This window comes from Parasteatoda tepidariorum, chromosome 4 (assembly GCF_982258835.1).
Source record: "Parasteatoda tepidariorum strain Cologne lab strain chromosome 4, Ptep-v5.0, whole genome shotgun sequence".
Classification (NCBI taxonomy): Eukaryota; Metazoa; Arthropoda; class Arachnida; order Araneae; family Theridiidae; genus Parasteatoda; species Parasteatoda tepidariorum.
In genome coordinates this window covers 21,944,156-21,970,475 of record NC_141758.1, presented here as the reverse complement: position 1 = coordinate 21,970,475, position 26,320 = coordinate 21,944,156, and the positions used below count along the sequence as shown (strand labels likewise).

Sequence of the window (26,320 nt, the reverse complement as noted above, 5' to 3'; positions counted from 1 at the left end):
CTTTAGAGAATGTATTTAATTTTTTACTATCATTATATTCTAATATAGCTCTGTAATGCAGAAAATACGATACAAGATATATTTTATATTCTACAGTATCAAAATATACAAACCTTTTAAGGTTTACATTTTAAGGTTTTTGCTGGGTGAGAATAAACCTTATTTTGCTATCTGAGAAGGCTATTAAAGCAACTATTTTTAAGGATAATTGTAATGGAAAATCAATATCTATCCTATAGATGTTTAGAAATTGCTTGATCTTTTAAAATAAACTTTTTCAGTAGAGGAAAAAATAATTATATTTAACTAAATTTATTATATACATTAAATGTATAAAAAATAAGAAAATTAAACACTTCCATCAAATATAAAGTTTTGTTTTAAAAATAATGTACTTGCTATAAGTGTATACAAATCCAAACCTATATACTATTTTCTATTTGTTCATTGAATTATTTATTTAAATTCAAAAATATAAAAATTTCATTTGATTAAGCATCAATAGCAATAAATATTGAAATTAAAAAGAATAAAACATTTTGAGAATTTTTAATTTGAAATATTAAGATTTGGTTGAATTTCGCTTGAAAAGACTCTTGAAAAAATCTGTGAAACTTGAATGTTCCAGTTCTCCAAATGCAGTATCATCAGTAACACTGTCGATAACAGTAGATTCTTTTTTCACATCATCTAAATGAAACAAAAATCTCATTATACAAAAAAAATCAACAATTTTTAAAACAACGATAAAAAATCAGAAGAAATCTTCGATATTAAATGCAAATAAGTGTATATTTAATGGACGCTTTAAATTTGAATGATTGAATTTTGAGGTTTTGCCTGCAATTCTATTAAAAATTGAAAAAAAAAAAAAAAACATATTCCACTATTTGATCCAGGAGTTCCTTTTTCTTCGGGATTGGGTTCAAAATTACATGCCTACGGAGTTGTTTTCTTCGCTTAAATTACAAATTTAGTATGAAAAAAAAAGGTTTACTACAAAACTTTCTGGCGCTTTTTTGTGTTTCATACGAATCAGTGCATAAGATAAAACAAAATCATTCAATTAACAACGTTCCTCAGTTATTATTTAATTTTGAATAATTCTCGATATCGCTAGTTTTCATATTGCTAAGCACATTAAAATAATAATAAATGGTAATTTCGAAATAGGAAGCAGTATCAAAGATCCGTTTTGAAACAAGGGCATACTCAATTCCAAAGTTAATTAATGCTGAAAGTTCTTATCACATTTCAATTTCTTTCTTCATTTAATAGGGAAAAAAAGACTTTCACTATGGTCAATTATAAACTAGCATGATAATTTATAGCGTCAAATGAAAAAGGGTTATTGCTAATGCGACATCAAATGCTTCAGAAACTCATATCTTCGAAGACGAAACAAAAAAACTAAAATACCTCTAACGTAGTTGGCAAACAACAGAAGCAGCCTTGACTCGCCTTGTAAATGTACCTTTTAAAAATTGGTTCAGTGTAAAATCTTAATCGAAGTCAATGGAACTATAATATGGAGTTTATTCATTGCAATTTGTTAATAACATGTAAAAATGAACCATGCTTCGCTCTTCAAGTTGAACTTTAATTTCCCCTGCGATCATGTGTAAGATGTTTAAGTTTTCGCAACAATATGGTTCAACAAGGCAAAGCAAAGGCAATAAATCAAAGGCCTCGTAATAAAGTAGTTAATAATTTGCGCGATATTGTGGCTCAAAGCGTTTCCAAAGTTTCTAACTAAGTTTAGAGAATTATTAACTATCGTAATGGCCTCCTCTTATTCGGGTGCACGACTTAACATTCATTTTGTTTTGCTGCGCACAAAGACCTAAAAACTTGAAATCACGAAGATGTAGGGAAAAAATAAGGAATTAGATGGACCAACTATGTCTATATCAACTATGTTAAGATAAAACTGGAAGTTTAGAATAAAAAAATTAAAAAAAAACTATGTTGACTGATATATTTTTCCAGGGCCCGACCTAGCCAAATTTGGACCCTTAGCAAAAACTACTTTGGGGGGTGCCCCTTTGGTATACTATTTCAGTGATGAAGAACCGAACTTTATGGAGGTATTTAAAACTTTCACCTCATTATAGATATATAACAAGGAAAGTGACTGGAATCTAAAATGGTTATAAATGCCCCCCTCCCTCGAATGGTTAGACGAAATATCGTTCTGCTTATTTTATTGATTTTTTGACATTTCTATGTCCATCGTGAAGATTACAGTTTTCTGATTGTTAAGTTTGTCATCTATCTGCGAAAATTTCATGTCCTTGCTGACATTTAGGGCGGAATTTAGCTAAATTTTCGCAATTACAATGGCTCAATTAAGCCAATCAGATCCTGTGTTTTTGTAAACATATAACATTTTGCGATATGTAAAAAAAACTTTTGATTGACCAAATATGTCCATTGTAACTGTGAAAATTTAGCTTAATTCCGTGCTAGAAAGCCATGTATTTACGAAATAGAGATTTTTTGTGTTCATATGAAAGATTAATGCAGAAGCTAGTATAAAATTGACTATTTTACACTGTACTGATATTTTGTTTTAAAAAAATTTTATTAGATGAAAAAAGTTCAGAAGAAATCCTTCTTTTCCTTCTTTTTGATTTTTGGGGTTCCTCTGAAGTGGGGGCCCGGGCCAACTGCCCCCCTATGCCCCTGCTCTAGTCAGACTCTGTACTTCCCACTAAAATGAAGTGGCAGAGTTGAAATTTGACATGCTGATTGAGCCGTTTTCAAATATAAAATTAAAGCATGGTATTGTTTTTTCGAAATTATATTTTGTTCGAAAAATAGTGCGACTTTAACGAGCAAAAAGAATTTACGTAAAAATACGAAAATTCTTTTACTCTTTAATTTTTTTTTCGATGAATTATAATGATTATTTATTCTTCACCGACGAAAAAATTGTCTCGCTCTTGAAATCATTATTTTATAACCTCGCTCTTGATTTAATGCGAAAGTTACAAAACAAAATGGACAAATAAAAGAAAACCCAGAAAGCATGTAACCTTATGCCTTTCTTTTTTTTGTCCCGAAAATATCTGTACTAAAAACCTTTTTTTAATAAAGCAAAAATATATCACCTTCAAACCTTTCATCCTAAAAGGATTAAAAATTATTTTTTAAAAAGTATTATCACTTAGGTCTATAATGGTATCTTAGCTGATGTCACACTTGTGATAGTGTCCAACTGCATAGTCCATTAAAATTTCAAGACAAGGTTAATTTTAGCTGAGCTTACAAAACCTTGCGAAAAGAAACCTTATAATTACCTAGTTTTAAGATTATTTTCAACTTGAGTCTAGCTGTATTGAAGGATTTTTTTCACGCTAAGACAACCTCGATTTAAGGTTTTTATATTAAGGTTGTTTTCCGAGGTTTTGGATTAGGGTAATGTGCGTAGAATAGAGCAGATGGTCACAGTTCTCGTTCTAAGGTTAGATGGCTTACACATAAACCGCAAAACAAATCTTATTAGGTTTACAATAAAAGGGTTTTGGTGAGTTGAAATAAACATTTTTTTGCTATCTGGGTCTGGGTAGTGCGAAGCGAGCAGATTCAGTGCTTCCAAATATCTTAAACTAAAGATAAAGTTTTATTTACTGCAATTTGATTCGTCACTGTCATCTTCACAGTCAGATATTTCATCACATACGTCTGATTTCATGACGCATTGCCCGCTTCTACATCGAAATTCAGTTTCTGAGTAACATACTCTGGCATGGCAATCGCGTTCGTCACTGTTATCCTTGCAATCTTTTCTTCCGTCGCAAACATCCAATTCATCAATACAAAAATATCCATCCTCACACCGAATTTGAAATGGACAAGCTGTAACAAAAAATTAATATCTTTATAATAATAGAGATGATGAAAATTATTCATAAATTATAAGTGAACTAGGAAGCTTCGCCCCCTACTCGCTGGCACTCGCCAACCCCTGGAAGTGCTTTCGCAGTTCATTTCGGATTGCTTCGCAATCCAATGCTCGCTATGCTCGCTCAGTGGATACGTTCTTAACGTCCAGCTTTTGCATACTTTTTTGAATACTGAAGTTCCGAAAACTTTTCACTGTAGAAAATTCTAAACCTGTACACTTCAATATTAATTTGAAATTACAATTGTTAATTTGGGCATTTGGCGATACAACACTTATAGAATTGAAAGATTTGTTACGTCAAGCGCTCAGGTGTCATAATTTTGATCTAGTTGCGCTTCTATGTCATTTTGATTTATGTTGCTTAGTTAACTTTCAAAAAATTCTATGACTGGCAACAGCATTTTTATTTTTTAAGTTGTTTATTTTTATTATGTTTATATTAATCACGGCAACGAGTTGGTTGACACTCTTGCAAAGAAGGGACTAGACCATCCAGTCCCCTCCACCTCAGAGCTTACATACCTTGAACTTTTTGCAAGGCAAAAGGCCCAGAACAAACAAAAGTGGCTGCTTCCACCTATTCACTACTGGTATAAGGCAAAAAGACCAGGACTCTCTATTTCTTCCTGGTGACAGACAAACCAACACCTGCTTATCCCGACTGGCCAGTGGACACCTGAAAAGTCTCACATTTTCTGCAAATCAAAAGATCTTTCCTCTTTGCCCTAAATGCCAACAAAACCAGGCATCACCTGAGTACATCTTGAACTGTTTAGGGCTGGACTGGAACGACATTCATTCCTCTCCATTCTGGTTTCGGATCTTCTTAATATCAACGGATTCATTGATCTGGTCTGACCCCGTCGGACCAGATGGGAATTAGCAACAACAACAACATTTCTTTTAGAATTTGTTTTTTTTTTAGCGAAATGTTTTTTAACCTAACAGAATTCTTTGCCGACTGTTTTCTCTATAAATGAAGAAAATAAAGTAAATATTTAAGTGTTGTGAAAAGAATCTTATTTAGTTGTACAAAGTACTTCAGAAAAGCGCTTTCGACAAAATACTAAAATAGAGATCTACTACTCACTTCTGCCTAGCTTAATAGTATGAGATTGCCGCAGCTGAATTGAACAACCTGATAATGCTCACTCTGGTTATTGTTTCCGTTTTCAAAAGCGCTATATGTTGAGCCACCTCATCTAGATTTGCCATGTGACATTTTTAGCAGCAATCATTGGTCGATTTTCTAACGTTGCCATTCGGGGAGTTGTAATGAGGCTTTTTTTTTGGTGCCGTGTAAGAGAATTATATATATAGATATTTGACGGACCATGCATCTTTTCAATCGTTTATTTAGACGCAAACATGACCTAGAAAAGGTAAAGGTAGATAAAGGAGAAAACTCTCGCAAAGAGAAAGCTGCCGTTCTCTTTAACAAGAAAACATCTTCTGCTCTGCAAAGCTCTCGTGATAGTGCATGCATGCGCGCGCAAATAGGTTTCCCCGATAAGAAAACCTAAACTTCTGATTTTTTTTTGTAATATTCAATGATTTTTTTACATTTTTATTTTCGCAGGACTTAAAACTTGCTTCTCTTTCCTTACAGTTCAATTTCTTTTTTTCACTTCCCACCCAGAAAGTATGTAACCTTACGGCAACCTTGTGTCGGAATTTTCTTTCTATTGACACAAAAATGTTTGAACTAAAAACCTTATTTCAATAAAGAAAAATATTGCAGTATCAAACCTTTCATCCTAAAAGGATTAAAAATTATTTTTTAAAGCTTCTTTAAAAAGTATTGTCAGTTAAGGTCCATAATGACGTTTTAGCTGACGTCACACTAGCGATAGGATCAAATTGCATTGTCCATTAAAATTTCAAGACAAGGTGGATTTTAGTTAAGCAGACTTCACAAAAAGAAACCTTATAATTAACTATATATAAGATTATTTTCAACTTGAGAATAGCTTCCCATATAGCAAAATAAGGTTTATTTTCACTCAATAAAAACCTTTTAAAGTAAACCTAAAAAGGTTTGTTATGCGGTTTAAGTGTGAACCTTCTAACCTCAAAACGAGATCTGTGACAATGTGCTCTATTCTACGCACATTACCCTTATCCAAAACCTTGGAAAACAACCCTGTATATAAAAACCTTTAATCGACGTTGTGTTAGGGTTTTCACGAGTGAACAAATCCTCGAATAAAGCTAGTTTTAAGGTGAAAATAATCTTAAATCTAGGTCATCATAAGGTTTCTTTTCGCAAAGTCTTGCATGCTCAGCTAAAATCCACCTTGTCACGAAATTTTAATGGACAATGTCATTTGATCCTATCGCTAGTGTGACGTCAGCTAAAACGTCATTATGGACCTTAACTGACAATACTTTTTCAAAAAGCTTTAAAATAAATTAATTTTTAATCCTTTTAAGATGAAAGGTTTGAAACTGCAATATTTTTGCTTTGTTGAAAAAGGTTTTTAGTACAAACATTTTCGTGGCAATTATAAGAAAATTCCGGTACTAGGTTGACGTAAGGTTGCATGCTTTCTGGGCTTTATTGAAGGATTTTTATCAAGCTGAGACAACGTCGTTTTAAGGTTTTTATATATAAGGTAGTTTTCCAAGGTTTTGGATTAGCAGTGTTTCCCAAATTTATGAATTTTGTGCACCCTTTCTAAATTTTTCGTAACGCTGCGTACCACTTATAAAAAACTGAATGTACTTTTTACTTTAAAAAATTTGCACAAAAGTTAAAAATCACCAATAATTGTTGAATGTCAACTCTGCAAAAAAAAAGCCAAGAGAAAAATACGTAATTGTAAAATTCCATGGCTAGCTTTGTTTTTAAATAAAATTTTTTGAAATTCTCGTTTTATGCAAGATATTTCGCATAAGAACGTGGACTTCCGCTAAAGTGTTCCCGTTCCCCTGGGGATACGCGTACCACACTTTGGGAAACACAGGATTAGGATAATGTGCGTAGAATAGAGCAGATGGTCACAGATCTCGTTTTAAGGTTAGAAGGTTTACACGTAAACCGCATTGCAAACCTTTTTAGGTTTAGAATAAAAAGGGTTTTGGTGAGTTAAAATAAGCCTTTTTTTCCGCTATCTGAGTCTGAGGAGTTGGGGAGCGAAGCGAGCAGATTCGGAGCTTCCAAATATTTTAAACTAAAGATAAAGTTTTATTTACTGCAATTGTATTCGTCACTGTCATCTGCACAGTTCGGTGTTTCATTACATACGTCTGATTTCCAGATGCATTGGCCGGTTCCACATCGAAATTTGGTTTTTAAGTCACATGGTCTGGCATGGCAATCGCGTTCGTCACTGTTATCTTTGCAATCATTTTTTCCGTCACAAACACGCCATTCATCAATACAATTTCCATTGTCGCACTGAAATTTGATTAGACAATCTGTAAGAAAAAAAAATTCTTTACAATAAATATCAATTCCAGTTATAAAAATGTAGGCTAATAATAGGTAAGAGAACCAAAACTTTTGATTTTTTTTAATAGTATTCCATAATTTTTTTAAGTAAAACAGTTAGCTTGCTTTTCCGAAAAAAATCCGTTAATTCCGATAAAGTAACGGATTTTTTTCAGTAATTGATTGACTGTTTTTTATAAGTAAGAAATATCAGAATTTATTTTCGCTTGTCATTAGAGCGTCGTAAAAAATATATATATAAATGAAGGTCACCGGTATTCGATCTGCGTCAGGGGTCTGCTCCACCGAATCTAAAACTATTTGATTTTCGTTTCTATTTTTCATCCACCGTCCAAACTGACATATGAATGTGACTGCAAAAGCATTAAGAGCAGCACTCTAGCTCATTTGCAGAAACTTCAGTGAGAGTCCTGTCGGCATAATCGTTTAAATAATCCCAGAAAGTATGTAACCTTACGGCAGTCTTGTGTCTGAATTTTCTTTTTATTGTCACGAAAATGTTTGTCCTGAAAACCTTTTTTCAAATAAAGCAAAAATATTGCAGTTTTAAACCTTTTATCCTAAAAGGATTAAAAATTATGATTTAAAGCTTTTTTAAAAAGTATTGTTGTTTAGGTCCATAATGACGTTTTAGCTGACGTCACACTAGCGATAGGATCAAATGACATTGTCCATTTAAAGTTTCATTACAAGGTGAATTTTAGCTGAGCATGCAAGACTTTGCGAAAAGAAATCTTATAATGACCTAGAATTAAGATTACTTTCACCTTGAGGCTTGCTTTATAAAAGGAATTTTTTACATTTAGACAACCTCGATTTAAGGTTTTTATATATAAGGTTGTTTTCAAAGGTTTTGGATTAGGGTAACGTGCGTAGAATAGAGCAGATGGTCACAGATCTCGTTTTAAGGTTAGATGGCTTACACGTAAACCGCATGACAAACCTTGTTAGGTTTACAATAAAAGTGTTTTGGTGAGTTAAAATAAACCTTTTTTGCTGTCTGGGACTGGGGAGGTGGGGAGCGAAGCGAGCAGATTCTGAGCTTCTAAATATTTTTAACTAAAGATAAAGTTTTATTTACTGCAACTTGATTCGTCACTGCTATCTTCACAGTCAGATACTCCATCACATACGCCTGATTTCAGGATACATTGGCCGCTTCTACATCGAAATTTGGTTTCTGAGTAACATACTCTGGCATGACAATCGCGTTCGTCACTGTTATCATCGCAATCTTCGTCTCCGTCACAAACATACAATTCTTTAATACATTCTCCATCGCCACACCGAAATTTGTCTTGACAATCTGTAAGGAAAAAAATTCTTTAAAATAAATATCGATTCCAGTTGCAAAAAAGTAGGCTACTAGAAGGCAAGAGAACCAAAACTAGATTTTTTTAACAAGATTTTTTTTTAATAATATTCTATGATTTTTAATAATTTTTTATTAATTTCTGCTGCAAGTAAAACAGTTAGCTTGCTTTCCTTTCCTTATAGTTCGTTTTCTTTTTTCCTTCCCATTCATAACATAAGCTATAAACCTTCGATCTCAATCCCTTGAGTAAAAAAAAAAAAAAAGTTTTTACATTATTTTTGTCTGAAATTGTACTAAGTTCATTTCGTGTGAGAATCATTTTTTTATTAATATCTAGTTATTTTACATGTTAAAAAAATTACTTTGAAAAATGACATTTTGACGTTATTTTACTCGTTTTCAACTCTCGTTACTTCCTTAATTGTTGATCATTTTTTCCGTTTAGGGTAAACCAACCAGTGAAAGAACACACCTCAGTAAAGGAACCTTGTCATATATTTTTTTTAAAAATAGGATTTTAACCGTCTTAATTTAGATTGATAGGTAACAGTGGCTGTACACGTAAAATAACGTATTTTAAGTACGTATTTTTAACGAAATATTTAAAGGGAAAATTGATAACGTTAAAATAACGTCATTTTAACGTAAACATTTTAACGAATGAAGAAATGGGGAAAATCATCACGTCAAATTAACGTAATTTTAACGTAAGCCCAAAACGTCATAACGAACTAACGGATTTTTAACGTTTATTTGCATAACGTTTATTTGCTAACAATGCATTGAGTTACCTGGTCATAGAGTCATCTCTGGAAAAAGTTTTGAAATTATTAGTATCTGTTCAACGCCTTGTTTCTTTGACAAAATTGTAAGGTCAGTGTTTTTAAGGTCAGAGTTTATATTGTTTATAGGAAATTTCATGTAACCTATATTTTGCATAAACTTTCTTTTTTGTATCCAATGATTTCTGTAGTATTATAGTGTATCTATCACTACAAAAATACAATTCCAATTCATTAGTATATAAGGCATGTTAACCCGATTCTATGATGGGGTACCTTTTCATAGATGAAGGTTAACATTGTCGATGTCTTCAACCTCCACATTAGTGACCTTCGGACGTGATGTGAAGACGCTTACCTAATCAGAAACTCCCACTTCGATCTGAACACGCCAATTGCGATGGATGGTTGGCCACTTTGAACAATTGACTTGCAACTTGTGACTGCAACATTATCAACCTCCTCGCGCTGTTGCTACTCAGTCTCAATCACACGCAACGTCGGCCCGCATACACCCGACTGCTAATGACAACACAGGAGCAACCCTGACCGTGCAGTTAATACAGCTCTCACGATCAGCAAAATGTACGGTGATCTTAATACAACTCTACCGGCTTCTCACAAAACAGCAATGAATCTACTAAATGTGTCTGTTCATTGAATTCTATCACAGATATAATTCTGGTGTGGGAGTACTGTAGTGTATCTACCACTACAAAACTACAATTCCAATTTGTTAGTATATGAAACATGTTAACTCAATTCTATGATGGGGTGATTTTCATAGATGAAGGTTAAAATTGTCAGTATTTACTTCCTCAGCAGTATTTTTATGTACTAAAAAAAGATGGGATCTTAACTAACGTAAAGAAGGGAATACGCACACGGCTAAACTCGCCTCAGTGAGGATTTTTAATGTTTCTCAGATATACTTCCGTAACCCATTGATGCAGAATTTTTATAAAAAATATTTTTCATTATTTTGTATTAATTTAGGTCGAAATAATTGAAAAATGTTATATTTAGCATTTTAATAATTTGTAGCTATGAAATACAGAAGGAAACACCGGTGTATTTTTCTGAGTATTGTCACCGGTGTATTTGTTTGAGAATCTTTCAAACACAACTCACTTCCAATAATTTTTCAAATTTACACTTATTGCTGTTACTTGACTTAGAAAGAAATAGTTATTCAACATGGAAATTTCTTTAGTTTTAAAAAATCATATGGTTCATCATCAATGTTTGCATATAAATGGAAAAATATTTAATGCTACTTTTCTTGTATTTTATATTTTAGTGCAAATATAATTCCGATAATGCAACGGATTTTTTTCAGTAATTGATAATATATTTATGATTATTTTCACCTTGAGATTAGCTTTATTAAAGCATTTTATTCACGCTTGAATACCCGAAGTCAACCTCGATTTAATGTTTTTATATAGAAGGTTGTTTTCCAAGGTTTTGGATTAGGGTAATGTGCTTAAAATAAAGCAGATTGTCACAGAATTCGCTTTAAGGTTAGAAGGTTTACACGTAAACAGCATTACAAACCTTTTTAGGTTTACATGAAAAGGTTTTTTGCTAAGTGAAAATAAACCTTATTTTGCTATCTGAACATTCGACTTGCTAAAGCATTTATTGGGGGTGCGTTCTCCAAGAATTTCAATCATTTTCTGACCGTTACGAATTTACCGTGAAATTACCACTACTACCAATTTTTACCTCATTTCGAAAAGTGTTCAAAACTGAACTGGTGTTCTGGGCTATATGAATAGCGCCATTTTTGTCGCCAAATAGAATTTATTGTCCATCGCAATTTCGACAAAATTTTCTATCGAGAGTACTTAAATTTCAACTGATCATGAAACCAATACTACTTGCATTTGTTTTCTAAATAATACAAGTGAGCTTTATTGTCCTTTTTATGGCCTATTAGAATTTTGACAGCTTTTGCTTTGTTACAATCTTCTGATTAAACAGACACTAATATAAAAAAACTACAAAAAACTAACTAAAAAAAGGAAGAAAAAGAAGAAAGTAAAAATTTAAAACACATTTCTCTAAAAGACTAAAAAGGGACAATAAATCTATTTTTGACAGACAAAAAAGGTAAAAAAGTTTGGTTCACTTTCATAATAGCCGTCAAACAGAGCGTCCAATAAATTGTAACTTTAACAATTTGGTTAATTCTATTGCGTAAAACATTAGGAAAAAAAAGAAGAAGAAAAAAAAACATAGCTTAAGACATTTTTGTTTGTATGCCTTTACACTGCATAAAAATTTAATTCAATTTACCGTCTTTGGTAAGAATTTTTAATTACAAAGAAAAATTATAAGAAAAATAAGAGATTAAATACAATAAATCTTTCGAGCATGCAAGCACCTTATTATTGAGTTGCGTTTCACGATCAAAATGCGAAGAAAAATATCCGACACTGAGCAAAAAATTTCTAAAAGCTAAAATGAATCATTTTTATGTAATAATTAAACATGACCAAAAATTATTTAAATTAATTTATTGAATTTAAAAAAAGCTTTTATCACATTTATGAGTTTACTTGCCTGAATTTCATTATTTAAGTAGAAATCGCATTTTTTCCTATTATTTTACCCTTTAGCTTTAACGCATTTTTTCCTATTATTTAACCATTCGGCTTTAACGCATTTTCTCCTATTATTTAACCCTTTAGTTTTAACGCATTTTCTCCTAATACTTAACCTTTTGGCTTTAACGCATTTTCTCCTATTATTTAGGCTTTGGTAAGTATACCCACCACGAACCTCAAATTTTAAATGAAGATGGGAAATCATGTCATTTGTTCGATCATCTACTGATAAATTCAGGGAATACAAAGAAGGGAAAAAAACATTGAAGGATTTTCTTTTAAATAAATGCGGGTAACAATAAAGATTCGAGTGAGATCAAGATGTCAACACTAGAGAGCTACATTCTCTCGTACGTTATGAGCCGTTATTTCAAGGTGCAAGTTTACTGCTAACTCTTTAAAATAGGAAAAGATTTAAATTCTCCCCCCCCCCCCTCAAAAAAAGTTTTAAAAATCAAATTAGTTTTTGGGTAATAATCGAAATGAATTTTATTTAATAAATCAATCTCAATCCCAAAAATATTTAATAATAACATAACTCGAAAAAAAATGGCCAAATAAAAAAGTTTTTCGGAGCTCAGGAGGTTAAACGTCTATCCCTACCGAAAACTCCTCCATGTCTATCAAAAGTGATGAGACCTAAGCTATTCATTCTCGATCTAGCAAAAAATTATTTTATTTTCACGAAAGTCCACTTCAAAAAAATTTTAAAATTTATATTTTATTATTTAAATGTAAATTAAAAGTATATTTATCATGCTTCCAACTTACCTTGCGTTGAAGATACTACAACGATGATCAACAAAGCAATTATTATGCGTAGAGCCATTGTATACAATTGAATACTCAACTTACAATTGAGTTAATATTTCATAAATAGAGAGAAATGATTTGCCTTAACAAGCATTAAATGAGGAAGTCTACAAAGGGGTATATCAGCAACCGGAAATCGATTAAAATGCCCAGATAAAAGACTCTTAACACAAATAACAAAATGTTCAACTACTTATACATTTAATCTCATCAAACAGCTATTTTTTCTACAGCAAGTTGAATCAATGGGCATTTTTATCACTAAATAGTCCAAGGAAGTCATTTTGAGTGTTTTTCATTTACAAAACATGTACAAATAATAATGCATAATTTTTTTTTTCAAGTCAAGTAATTATTTTTATTGTTAGTATTTACTAATAACTTGTTATATAACTGGAAATAATATAAAAAATATTAAAAATTAATTTTAAACAAATTTCTTTACACATTAATTATTCTTTCACATTTCGACAGTTTTTGGTCAATATACTAAGTTTCAGTCCTTCTAGAGTAAATAAAGACTGAATTATATGAAAAATATTTTAAGAAATGTATCATTAATATCAAACTGTACTTATTTGTTTTATTGAAAGTTCTAAAATAGGAAGAAATTTTTTACGTATCGATTGGTTTCGCTTGGAAAGTTTTTTAAAATTATTTTTAAACTGTCTCTCGTAAAGTTTAAAGTAGCATTTAAAGTAACGCTTTAGAGAAAGTATTCTATTTTTTACTATCATTATATTCTAATAGTTCTGTAATGCAAAATGCACGGTACCAGAGATATTTTATATTCTACGGTATCAAAATGTACAAATCTTAAGGTTTACATTGAAAGGTTTTTGCTGGGGGAAAATAAACCTTATTTTGCTATCTGGGAAGGCTATTAAGGCAACTATTTTTAAGGATAATTGTAATGGAAACTCAATATCTGTCCAATAGATGTTTGATCTTTTAAACTGAACTTTTTCCGTAAAGCACAAAATAAATATATTTAACTAAATATATTATATATATTAACTTTATTATGTATATTAAATGTATTACATATATTAAATATATTATAGATATTAAATATATTAAGAATAAAAAAAATAAACACTTCATCTGGCATTTTGTTTTAAAAATACTGTACTAGCTATAAGTGTATATAAATTGAAACCTATATACTATTTCCTACTTGTTCATTGAATTATTTATTTAAATTCGAAAACATAGATGGTTCATTTCATTTACCATCAATAGCAATAAATATTGAAATTAAAATAATAAAGCATTTTAAGAATTTTTAATTTGAAATATTGAGATTTCCTTGAATTTTGCTTGAAAATGGTCAGAAAAGTCCAGTTCTCCATTTGCAGTATCATCAATAATACTGTCGATATCAGTAGATTCCTTTTTCGCATCATCTAAATGAAATAAAAATCTAATTATGCAGAAGAAGAAAAAATTCAACATTTTTTTAAACTAACGATAATAAATCAGAGGACAACTTCGATATAAAATGCATTGAATGTAAATAGTTACAAATTTAATGGGCGCGTTAAATTTGAATGTTTGAAGCCTGCCGCTCTTCTCAAAGACTAAAAAAAAATTCTCACTATTTGATCCAGAAGTCCCTTTGTCTTCTGGATTGGATTCAAAATTACAAGACCACGGAGTTGAACATTGGTAGTCGTTAAACCGAAATATTGGGTCGACTGTTCAACGACGATTTTAAAATAAAATATGCTGAGTTACGTCATCTTGTGAAGTCATTCCATATATAGTGTAACAGCAATTCTGGTATGACGTAAATTTACAGCATGACTACATAGCGTCAGTCTGCTACAGAGCACATGTTGCAAACCTCGATGACGGTGCTTCCTCAAAAAATTTCAGGACGCAAACTATTGTGGGTAAAATATTCCACCCCACTTTTATAGGTGTTCTTCGCTGATTGTTTTTTGTTGTTGTTGTTGACTTTATCATATACATATATGACTCTATCTTTGCGCTTCATGGAGTCAATATTTGTTTCATGTTCGTGTGTTTTTTTAATGTGTTCAATGTTTTCATCATTCATGTACCTCATGTTCATGTGTTTATCATGTGTTTTTGGACGTGGGCAGAGCTGTTTTTTGTGTGTCGCTCATAGCGTACCAGTTTTTCGTGATACGCGTACTTTTTATTACTGTTTAAGGTTTTTGCAGAACACTTTGCAACGAAAAGAAAATGGGTGTCGCAATTCGAAAATGTCGAGTCTCTGTACCTATAAAACCGCAACCTCATCTTTAGAATTCATCTTTAGAATCTCAAGCTTATATCTCGGAATAACTACATCTCGATTGGTTGCAAGGCAGCTACTGGTCTATAAAACGGGCCATGTTTTTTATCACCACCCCTTTCTCACAACTGTATTTCAATTAGAACGAATTGACCTGCAGTTGAAAGAATTTTTGTAGTTATTTTTTTTTTGTCAGCAGTGACCTTTGACCACGGCCAGCACGACCATTGTAACTATTTTGAAAATTAGCGCGAAGAAAGAAATCGGTTTTCCCTGGCAGTATACAACTATTCTTATGGCCTGGTTTCTTAGGACAGGTCGGCGTTACAAAACGTTAACTTGAAGCGAGAGCTAACCTATGATTGGTCAATTTGTGCGTTAGACAGCATGCGTCATCGAACGCTCAGCTTGAACGACAACTGCAATCCGAATCAATAGCAGTTAGATTACAAAGTAGCGTTAACGACAGAAGCAATGGCGGACAACAGCCAACAGATTCATGAAATCGGCCTAGATTTTGATTTCGAGGGAAAATTTATCTCTGAAATTTAAAAAATGATCTAATTTGTATAATGTAAGATATAAATCATACAAAGATCCCGTGCTTAAAACAATTTGTGGTTACAGTTTAAAAGGTCATTTTCCCCTTGAAGCACTGATCAACAATAGCACATATAAAGTTATAGGAACGAGCTACAAAATCCAAATAGATATTTGTTTACATCATTAACGCATGCGCAATGCGAGATAATGTCTGAGTTGGAACGACTGCTTACGCTGAGCTTGCAAAACAGTATTTTGTTGGGGACACTATTACGTCAACTTTCAACTGACGGGTGGTACCTCAAACGGAGGGTACGTCAACTTCCAGCTGACTCCCAGAGAAGGCCCTTGTCTTAAAAAACCAAGCCTTTACATCCATTTTTTTTGTTGATTCGCGGTCTTATTAAAATTATGTAACACTTTATTTACCTCACTTATCTTCATCTCTTCCATCTGAACAGTCCCACTGACGATTGCAAAAAAATCGTTTTAGAAGGCATTTATTTTCATCGCATTCGGATTTATTTTCATCGTTTCCTCTTCGCACTCATAAGTTTCGCAGTTTTCTTCATCATTTTCGTTCACGAAATTCATTCGACAGTCGCATCGATATTCTTGAGGAACATACTCTTTGTTGCCGCAATAAAATCCTCCACATTCGGATTTTACTGATGGAAGAAACACACATTCTAGAAAGTATGTAACCTTATGGCAACCGTGTGTCGGAATTTTCTTTTTATTGTCACTAAAATGGTTGTACTAAAAACCTTTTTCTAATAAAGAAAAAGTATTGTAGTTTCAAACCTTTCATCTTAAAAGGATTAAAAACTATTTTTTTAAAAAGTATTGTCACATGGGTAAAATGGTCACTAAGGTCCATAATGACGTTTTAGCTGACGTCACACTAGCGATAGGATCAAATTGCGTTGTCCATTAAAATTTCATGACAAGGTGGATTTTAGCTGAGCATACAAGACTTTGCGAAAAGAAACCTTATAATTGCCTAGATTTAAGATGATATTTTCACCTTGAGATTAGCTTTATTAAAGGATTTTTTCACGCTTGAAAACCCTAATTCAACCTCGGTTTAAGGTTTTGATATCGAAGGTTGTTTTCTCAGGTTTTGGATCAGGGTAATGTGCGTAGAATAGAGCAGATAGTCGCAGATCTCGTTTTAAGGTTAAGAGGTTTGCGCGTAAGCCGAAATCAAACCTTTTTAGGTTTATATTAAAAGGTTTTTGCTGGGTGAAAATAAACATTATTTTGATATCTGGGATAGTCAAAAATCATTCTATTTAGAGTTCACAATTTAATAAACTTAAAATGACTCCTCCAATTGTATTATAAAATGCTTAAATTTTACTGTTTTCAACATTTCAAAGATTTATTAATGGATTTTTTTAAAGAATTTTTTGCTTTATGGAGATGGTATGGAGATGATCTATACCATCAGGGATAAGTAACAACATAAACTTAAAACCCAGATATCAAAATAAGGCTTGTTTTTACTCAGCAAAAAACCTTTTAATGTAAACCTAAAAAGGTTTTTAATAAGGTTTACGTATAAACCTTCTAATCTTAAAACGAGATCGGTGACAATAAGCACATTACCCTAATCCAAAAACCTTGGAAAACAACCTTCTATTTAAATACCTTAAATCGAGGTTGTCTTAGCGTGAAAAATTCCTTAAATAAAGCTAGTCGTAAGGTGAAAATAATCTTAAATCTAGGTAAATCTAAGGTTTCTTTTCGCAACGTCTTGTATGCTCCGCAAAAATCCTCTCGTCAACTAAAACGTCACCATGGACCTAAGTGATCATTATACCTATGAGACAATACTTTTTAAAAAAGCTTTAAAAATAATTTTTAATCTTTTTAAGATGAAAGGTTTGAAACTGCAATAGTTTTTGCCATATTTGAAAAAAAGTTTTTAGTACAAACATTTCCGTGACAATAAAAAGAAAATTCCGGTACAAGGTTGCAGTAAGAATTCATGCTTTCTGGGGTTATGTTCTTCTCTTTTGGCCATTAGTATACATGCTTTATAAAATTTCAAAGCGTGTAAACATAGAGTGCAGTTGCAGAATACTACCGACTTAAAAGCATATCTTAGTAAGCTTACGCGTTTTCTTTACTCTCACAGATTATGGTATACATTTAGAGTACTGAAAGGCTCTTCTGCTTTGTTTATTACATTACTCAATACTGTATCTACAAAGGTTTTGCGGTAAAGCTCTTTCTTTGAGATAAAACAACTCTCCTTACCTTAGCTTTTACGTAGGTGCTTTGCTTTATTCAATAATAATTTCCCAGAAAGCATGTAACCTTACAGCAACTTTGTATCAGAATCTTCTTTACATTGTCACGGAAATGTTTGCACTAAAAACCTTTTTTCAATGAAGCAAAATTATTGCAGTTTCAAACCTTTCATCCTAAAGGGGTTAAAAATTACTTTTAAAGCCTTTTTTTAAAAAGTATTGTCACATAGGTAAAATGGTCACTTAAGTCCATGATGACGTTTCAGCTGACGTTACACTAGCGATAGGATCAAATTGCATTGTCCATTAAAACTTTATGAAAAAGCACACAAGACGTTGCGAAAAGAAACCTTATAATTATCTGCATAAGATTATGTTCACCTTAAGACAAGCTTTATTCAAGGATTCTTTTCTCTTTTGAAAACCCTAAGACAACCACGATTTAATGCTTTTATAAAGAAAATTGTTTTCCAGAGTTTTGGATTAGGGCGCAGAATAGAGCAGATTATCACTGATTTCCTTTTAAGATTAGAAGGTTTAAACGTAGACCACATAAAAACCTTTTTAGGTTTATATCAAAAGTTTTTTGCTCAGTAAAAATGAACCTTATTTTGCTGTCTGGATTGTATTTCTTTACAGCTATCATCAAAGCAACTTGTAACTGTAAAGAATTTGCAAGAATTAATGATTGCTATAGGTAGTGTTATGAAATTTTATAGGTAAAAAATCAATCAGCCATAATTTTTAGTTGATAAAAAAAAACTTAAATATGCAGACCTGCACCGCTATTTATTTGAAACTGACTACTACGAAGAACTATCAATTTAGAAATTCTTCTAAGCATTTTTAAAAAAATTTGGAATTCATTTATCTCCTTCTCTGTTTGCGTTGCATCTCATACATTCGGCGTATTTGTGCCCGTGTGGTCGAAGGCGGAGAAAAATTGCAACATTGAGATTGAATTCGTCTCTTTAAAATCCGCGATTACTTTTGTATTTCTGAATATTGCTAAGAGATGGCGCAATTACTCTCACTTTCTTCACAGTTTTCGCATTGAGATTTCTCGCCTTGAATTGAAATCAAAGTCATTTAGGACTGTCCTTAATTTCGCTTTCATTACTGTTACCGTTGCATGTTAAAATAGTTACGCTTTATTCAGAGAGCGATAATATTAATTTAGTGATAATATCGAGTGATATTATCAAGTGATAATATTTATTCAGAGTCAAGTGAATCAGAAGACGATTATATGAGCGCGGTAGGGATGTGGGTTGAAGTAAAAACAGTGTATCCAGATCATCGTCGTTCCAATTTTACCGATGCATTTTTTATGATAAAACTTGAGTGCATTGCATTGAAAACTGGAGATCAATGGACGGTACATTACATATTTCATCCCCAATAGGTCAAGCAAAAAGTATTCTGACAAGAAAATTTTGCCTTTTCGAATTTAGAATAGAACATATATTAATTTTCTGCAATAAAAAAAAGCTTTTTTTGGGCCAGAAATTCGAAGAAAAAAAATCCTATGGAGAAGAGGTTAAATGCAATCCACATTACTACAATTGTGATAACCGAACAAGGCATCGAAATTTGAGTTTCAAACAAGCTCAGAACTAAAGTTCAGATTATATGAGAAGTATTCTGCTGTGAATTTTTAATTTAACTTATGTAATTTTCAAAAGAACTATTAAAATTTGAGCGAGGATTATAATTTCCAAATAAACAACCACAGCAACCCATTTAAAATAGACCCTATAGCTGAAATAAATCAAACTCATTAAAATCTAAACAATTGACATTTATTGGTTTCCTATCATTACCGAGCAGCACAAACGCTCAGTTTAAAGAACAAAAAGTTCTTTTACGTCATAGGCCTGGCGTATAAGCTGTATCATGTGTTAAATTAGATTAATATTTTAGCTGTATAGCAATGTTATACCTCAATTTTAATAATACGGCTGTATTACGGAAATATTAGTATGTTTGTTAAGGAAAATAGCAAAAGAAATTTTAATGGACTTTGGTTAACTGAGATAAATTCGATTAAAGAAATTCGGCTCTACTGTGCTTGCATTTATAAATAAATACTTTATGTCCCGAATCGAGATCACTTCAAAGTCCCTATTCCTCATTAAAGCACTCTGAAATCCTGCTGAACCCTTTTCATTAGGGATTCAACAATTTGTGCATCACATGGACCTAAAAGGGCATGAAAACGCGGCATCGAAATAATTAGTTTCTGCTGCAGTGCCCGCTCTTCGCTTATAAAATATTTTCTACCCTTGAGCTATTCAACAGGGTGGAAAATTTGATATAAAGCTCACGATGACAGTGACCCCTGGTGAAAGAACAAAGCACTCTTGTTAGTCTCGAAAATTTCGTTCCACCACATGCACATCGTCTGTTGTTTTCACTAAAACGACTTTTCGGATTTGTGGATCTGTTTTATTCTTCTGGTGGTGGCAACGCCGACATAGCCTCGCAATGGTTATGGGGTTGTCGAGATTTTAAGCATTAAATTATACGCGGAGTTGGGTTTTATTTTCTAAAATGCTTCTCAATGGCTGTTTCGTTTAATGTACTCCAGTTTGAAGGGTTTTTATGGTGAATAAGGATAAGAGTTTTTTTCGTTATTTCTCTGACTCTCTGGTCAAACGATATTCAAAACAGTTTATAATTCGAATAAAACTATAAAATTTAATGCGATGGATGCAGGATTAAACAAAATTATTTCTATCTGTTTTTACCAGTTTTAAAATAACTTTTGTTTAAAACTATTTGTTACAGAAATTTAACTATAGTTATTTAGGGATTATGTGTAACAGAAAAGTGAGTTTAGTTGCTTATCATCGTCCGGAATTCATTTGTTGAAAGAAATTTATTTATTTACAGTTGTTGTTGAATGGAATACACTTGAAATATATATGCAGATTATTTGTAACTAACGCCCTTAACATATCACCATCGATTGTAATTTAAACCAAGGGAAAATGTTATCAAACTCAAAGGATAGGACAAAATAGAAGTAAATAAAAATTCCAAAACTTATTCGAAACTAGCTGTTAACTGAAATTTGGAGTTAAAAATCAAATTTCTCAAAATCTTTCAGAAATCCATCAAGTTCTGTGGAGAATTTCGACTTTTTTTAGTAATTTGTCAAATTTTAAAAACATTTTCCATTTCTCCTAAATTGAATATTAATTCGAGGCTACTGATTTCTATTTTTTCTTATTTTATTTTTGACATGAATTCTAAAAATATTCATTAAGCGTAATAGTTACAGAGCACACTTTCTTAATTCAATCAGCTAATACTACCGAGTTAATACTACCGAATTAATACTACCGAGTTAATACTACCGTCGTCAGTTAATACTACCGATACAACTTTACTCACATATCAATATTCCTTTAGGTTAGTACTAACCAATCACAGAACTAAAATTAAAAAATTTTCTCGAACAAATTATATCCTAGCATTGTTTTTACTTCGTACAACTTTACTCACATATCAATATTCCTTTAGGTTAGTACTAACCAATCACAGAACTAAAATTAAAAAATTTTCTCGAACAAATTATATCCTAGCATTGTTTTTACTTCGTAATTATATGTATAGTACGATGATAATACTTATATAATACTTAATAATTATCATTATAGTATTAAGTATATAAAGTATTATGAAGTATTATAATAATTACATAATACTTTCTCAACAATTTAAAGATTTATTGCGTGTATGACATAAGCTTTGAAATCAACTGCACTGCTACGTACTGCTAAATGACACTACATACTCAAGATGATAAGATGAAAAAATAAACTATAAAAGAAAAAACGAAGGATACAATTGGATAATAAAATAGAATTATCATTAAATACTTCATACTTACTTCCTACATACTTAAATACTTCAAGATTGTGGTATCCGTATGTACTTGAAAACCAACAATGTGTATATTTTTTGTCTTCATTTTAGACAAGAATTCTAAAACAGTATAATAAGAGCCGTTATTAAGGAACACCAAGCATAAAAACCTGTCAGGAATACAGTTCATATTATGAAAACATAAATTATCACAGTATTATTATTGTCGTTATTTTCAATATTTTTCTTAAAAATTATTTCGTAGTGTTTATTAACAGAGGAACAAATATTCCAAATATTATCTATAATAGTTTATTTCATTGGTCGTTTTTCATGCTTGTACCACATTTGTGTTGGTTTTGAACTTTCAAAAACAACACAAATGTTTTGAAAACGAAATGTATTCAGGAAAAAAAAAGTTGTGTATTTTTTCGCTTTCAATTTTCTTTTAAAATTTCATCTTTCATTTTGAGAACGAATTCAATTAGCGCAAATGAAATCATTCTCATGGAAGAAAGGAAAAATTAATTTCGCTGAATTCCGCCACTTTCCTCCCCTTTTTTTCATTTCTGCACCAATTTACAGCTCAGATTTGTTTTAAAATAAAATGAAGAAAAAAAAACTTTTCTTTTGAAGGGACGTACTGTTTTTTTTTTAATTGCATTCATTGAAAATTATTCCAAAATGAAAATGACAGAACCTTCGTGCAAACGATATTTACTTTTTTATATGCCACTTTGGCAACAGCTCATGTCTTCATAGAGTATCAAAAAGAAGAGGGGGTTAAGGAGGAGAAATTCAGACGTACGCTTGGTATCCATGACTACAGAGACGGAAGGACATGCCTTCAAGTGACAAATTCATGAACAAAGAATTTCATAACTGAGGCCTGTTCCTGAAAGAAGTTTTTTTTTTAAAAAAAAGTGAGAAGGAAGAAAAACTGTTTCACTGAGATGGCGTTGACAACTGACCAAGCAACTCGCTGATATTGAAGTAACTTTTATTTATTTATTTATTATTTCTTTTTCTCATAACGAAACGTTTCTCACTTTCAGAAAGAAGACCGATCTTTCAGAATATTCAAATATTCATATAACTATGAATTTTAAACAACCTTTTTGTCATTCAAATGGCAACAAACCAATGTCTTCCTTTTAAAAAGTTTTGCGTAATTGTGGATGAACGGAACACCTTGAATAACTCTTAATCTAATGATCGGATCTTCACGTTCTAGGACTCAATTTTAATGATTTAAGGGGGTGACCTCAAATGGGCTAATTAATTTATGCGGAGGATATTTTATGTTACGAAATCAAACACAAAAATGTACTTTCTCTGAATAAACATACCTTTTCTTCAACGCATTCGGCTACCCCCAAAGTACCTTACCACCCGAATTCTAATTCTACCCCCCCCCCCACCCAAATAAGATATGTGGGGTAGCCGTAATCTAGAAAATATGGTCGCAATAGTTTGGACAGTAGAGAGCCCTACGTTTTGACCCCTTAATGTTCATTTTGCTTTTTGAGTATTTCACACCATCTCGAGAAATTTAAAAGCGAGTTGAAAACTTTTACTCACAATTGTAAAATTCATTTATACAAGGATAATTCTACGCAGAAAAAAACTTTTAATAAATGATTATTATTTTTTATTTGATTAGTCGAACAAATTTTTGATTGAAAGTTATGCAATTTTAAAGACTATAATTAAAAAATGCCAAATTTGAATGAAATTTTTGTGAAAAATACACAGAAACCATCTTAATTTGAGTTTGGGAGATAAGGTTTTAGTACGTCATTCGATATTAGGAAGTAATCTTCAATCGTGAGGCATTGTTTCATTAAATTATTGCTAATTAGATTATATGAGAATGGAAAAATTCAATTTATATATATATATATATATATATATATATATATATATATATATACTACTCTGTTATTTATTTAGATCCTACCTAATGTCATTAGAATACAAGAAATGAACAGAGCATACTTTTGTTTTTTGCTTTTTAATTTTGCATTTCCGGAGAGTTGCTGTTCTTTCTCGCCTTTTTTTTTTTTTTTTTTTTTTTTTTGTAAGTTGCTACACGCATGTTTAACTTTTCATTAATTTTTCGAGTACTATTTACTACAATAGAAATTTTGTTACCGTTTACATCTGCCTCCATAAGCCTATCTTATTCCAACTCGCTCAATTCTATAATCGATAGTTACTTTAAAAAAATTGTTTTTCAAAGAAGGAAGATTAGTTGTTGAAAATTACTTTATGATTATTGAACTTTCTTGTTAAGAAATTTATAAAGAAATTGGAAACAGGATATTTAAATTTTCTAAGAATCCGCTAAGAAAAAATTTCCATTTAAGCAGTAAAATTTGATTTTATGTGTCTAAATAATTTATCAAATCATTAATGTTTTACGAAATAAATTTTAAAATATGTGAAACTGGGTATTTTCTTCATTGCGAATGAAATTAAACAAATCAAATTAGTCATCATTAGCGATTCAAATCAAATTTGTATTAAAATCTTAAAGATAATTTTCGTTACAAATATTTATTTGATCAGAAAATTTGATAAGAAAAAAAGTTTATTTTACTTTAAAAAAAGTTATCATTAACTGAATAAGCACTTTTTTTTACTAATTATAAATGCATTAAAACATTTTAAAATCTATATATTTTTAAATAAAAATAAAATTAAATTTTTTCTGATTATTATTTATTTTATTTTCAACTAAAATAAAATCATAAGTCATAAAACTTTTCTTTAGAAATATCGTTAAATTAGCTTTTTACTGAACTTATTTTCTAAATTCTAAATCCATTATCAAATTTAGATTTTTTTAAAAATAAATAAACAAAAAAAAAGTTGAATCCGTCAAAAGTTGCTTCAGCTTTAAAAAACCACTTTTGTAATAAGAGTAGAATAGATAAACATAATCAAATTCACAAATCGGCTAGCAAAGGAATAAAGTATTGCATGAAACGTAACAAAAACACACCCACGAAGTTTATTTTGTTTAACAAATTTTAAAAATCTTACTCGTTTCTTTCATAAATATGGTGTTTAGCATTAACATATGTTCCGAAATTCAACTGGAAGAATTTCACTTTGCTTTTGCATTATGCATGCGATTTTCGTTTTTCGAATAAAATTACGAAAGAGGAATGGAGCGTAGGCGTTCGAAATAGAAGCAGGAGAGTTTGTTGGTTCCCAGCAGCGTTCGTAAAGTGAGTTAGATTTTTGCGGATTGTTTTGGTGTAGAGAAAGCATTGGCCCTTTTAAAACTGGAGAAACTATTCAATCAGTTTGTTTCTGATCTTATGTTTGGACTAAACTTGTGAGAAGAAACTTTCCTGAAATATTTTAAATGTTGGAACTGTAGGCATACTTTGGTACACATCGTAAGGACATTTTGTGAAGTCAAGAGAAAAATTTAAAAACGGAATTTCTTAGTGACATTTTAAACTACTTTCAGATTTTCCGTGAAAAAAAATCTATCTGCATTTAATAAAATCTCTTAGTAGTCACTTATACAGAAAGCCATTTCGATTGAAATAATATCAGCAATTCCACACAATTTGTAAGCATATTTCGGTTAACAAAAAGCAAAACCATGGAGAAAGGCATTAGCTGCATTTTAGTATCAAAAATATTTTTGACAATATTTTGAAAATTTAAACCAATTTTATTCCTTTAAAAGCAATTTTGTTACTGCGATCACATATATTCGTGTGCAATTTATTTCTAGTTCCGAGTTTATTAAAATCTTATTTATTAAACTCTTCAGAAAAGACAGCAGAATTGCAAGGCGGTTTGTGGTTTTTGGTGAACCTATTTTTTTTCCTTTCAGTGACTGTATACTGCATTTTTAAATTGATTGGTATTCTAAAGCAATGTTGCAAATCCTAGAAATCAATATTTGAATTCAAATTGTGGTAAATTACCTTTTGCACTGCCACAGTATAGAGAACACTTTAGATGTACTAATAAGTTATAAATATTTATACTATAAGATTCTGTGAAAAGGAATTAAATTTAACATTCTTCATACAGTATAAAATGTAAAAAATTTTAATAAAATTTTTTACATTTAGAATTTATAAAAGAAATTTCATTTCAACGAATCTTGAAATAAAATTTCTTTTGTGTAAAAACAAATTCGAATTAGGCTTAAGGGAATAGAAGAAGATGTTGTTGTTGTCGTAGGCTATTAAGGCAACATGTGCGATTGTTCTTGCTTTCCAGTGGCGCCATCTATGGCCAAAAATTCAGCTTCTGTCGCAACCGTTAATTGGGCGGACCCAATCCTTCATCGACACATCGCAATTTTAACCTGAACCAGAGAAGGATCAATCTCCAATTCAGTACCTGTTATATTCAGTATTTGTTATATGAACATGGAGAACTTTGCGACCCGACAGATTTAAAGTGCACCAGTGACCATTTACTACACGGGCAGTCTTCAACCGGCTGGATTCTAACACCGGT

At 31.3% G+C, this 26,320-nt stretch overlaps 1 protein-coding gene across 1 annotated transcript; it reads right to left on the bottom strand.

Moving 5' to 3' along the window:
* Window positions 1-432: 432 nt before the first annotated feature.
* On the bottom strand, window positions 433-13,004 carry LOC107443409 (uncharacterized). Its single transcript, XM_043048566.3, has 5 exons — window positions 12,845-13,004; window positions 8,446-8,670; window positions 7,106-7,330; window positions 3,634-3,861; window positions 433-690 (listed from the first exon to the last, which is right to left on the bottom strand). The coding sequence occupies exons 1-5, from the start codon at window positions 12,900-12,902 to the stop codon at window positions 563-565; spliced, it is 864 nt and encodes a 287-aa protein (XP_042904500.2). The 5' UTR covers window positions 12,903-13,004; the 3' UTR covers window positions 433-562.
* Window positions 13,005-26,320: the final 13,316 nt, after the last annotated feature.

What these genes read in the sequence shown, in the direction of transcription:
- LOC107443409 (XM_043048566.3), bottom strand. Translation starts at nt 12,902, where the DNA reads ATGGCTCTACGCATAATAATTGCTTTGTTGATCATCGTTGTAGTATCT. An exon ending in CAGTGACGAATACAATTGCA is followed by an intron (nt 3,862 to 7,105) that starts GTAAATAAAACT and finishes TTTTTGTTACAG; the next exon opens with CTTGTCCATTTCAAATTCGG. An exon ending in CAGTGACGAATCAAATTGCA is followed by an intron (nt 691 to 3,633) that starts GTAAATAAAACT and finishes TGTTTCATTTAG; the next exon opens with ATGATGTGAAAAAAGAATCT.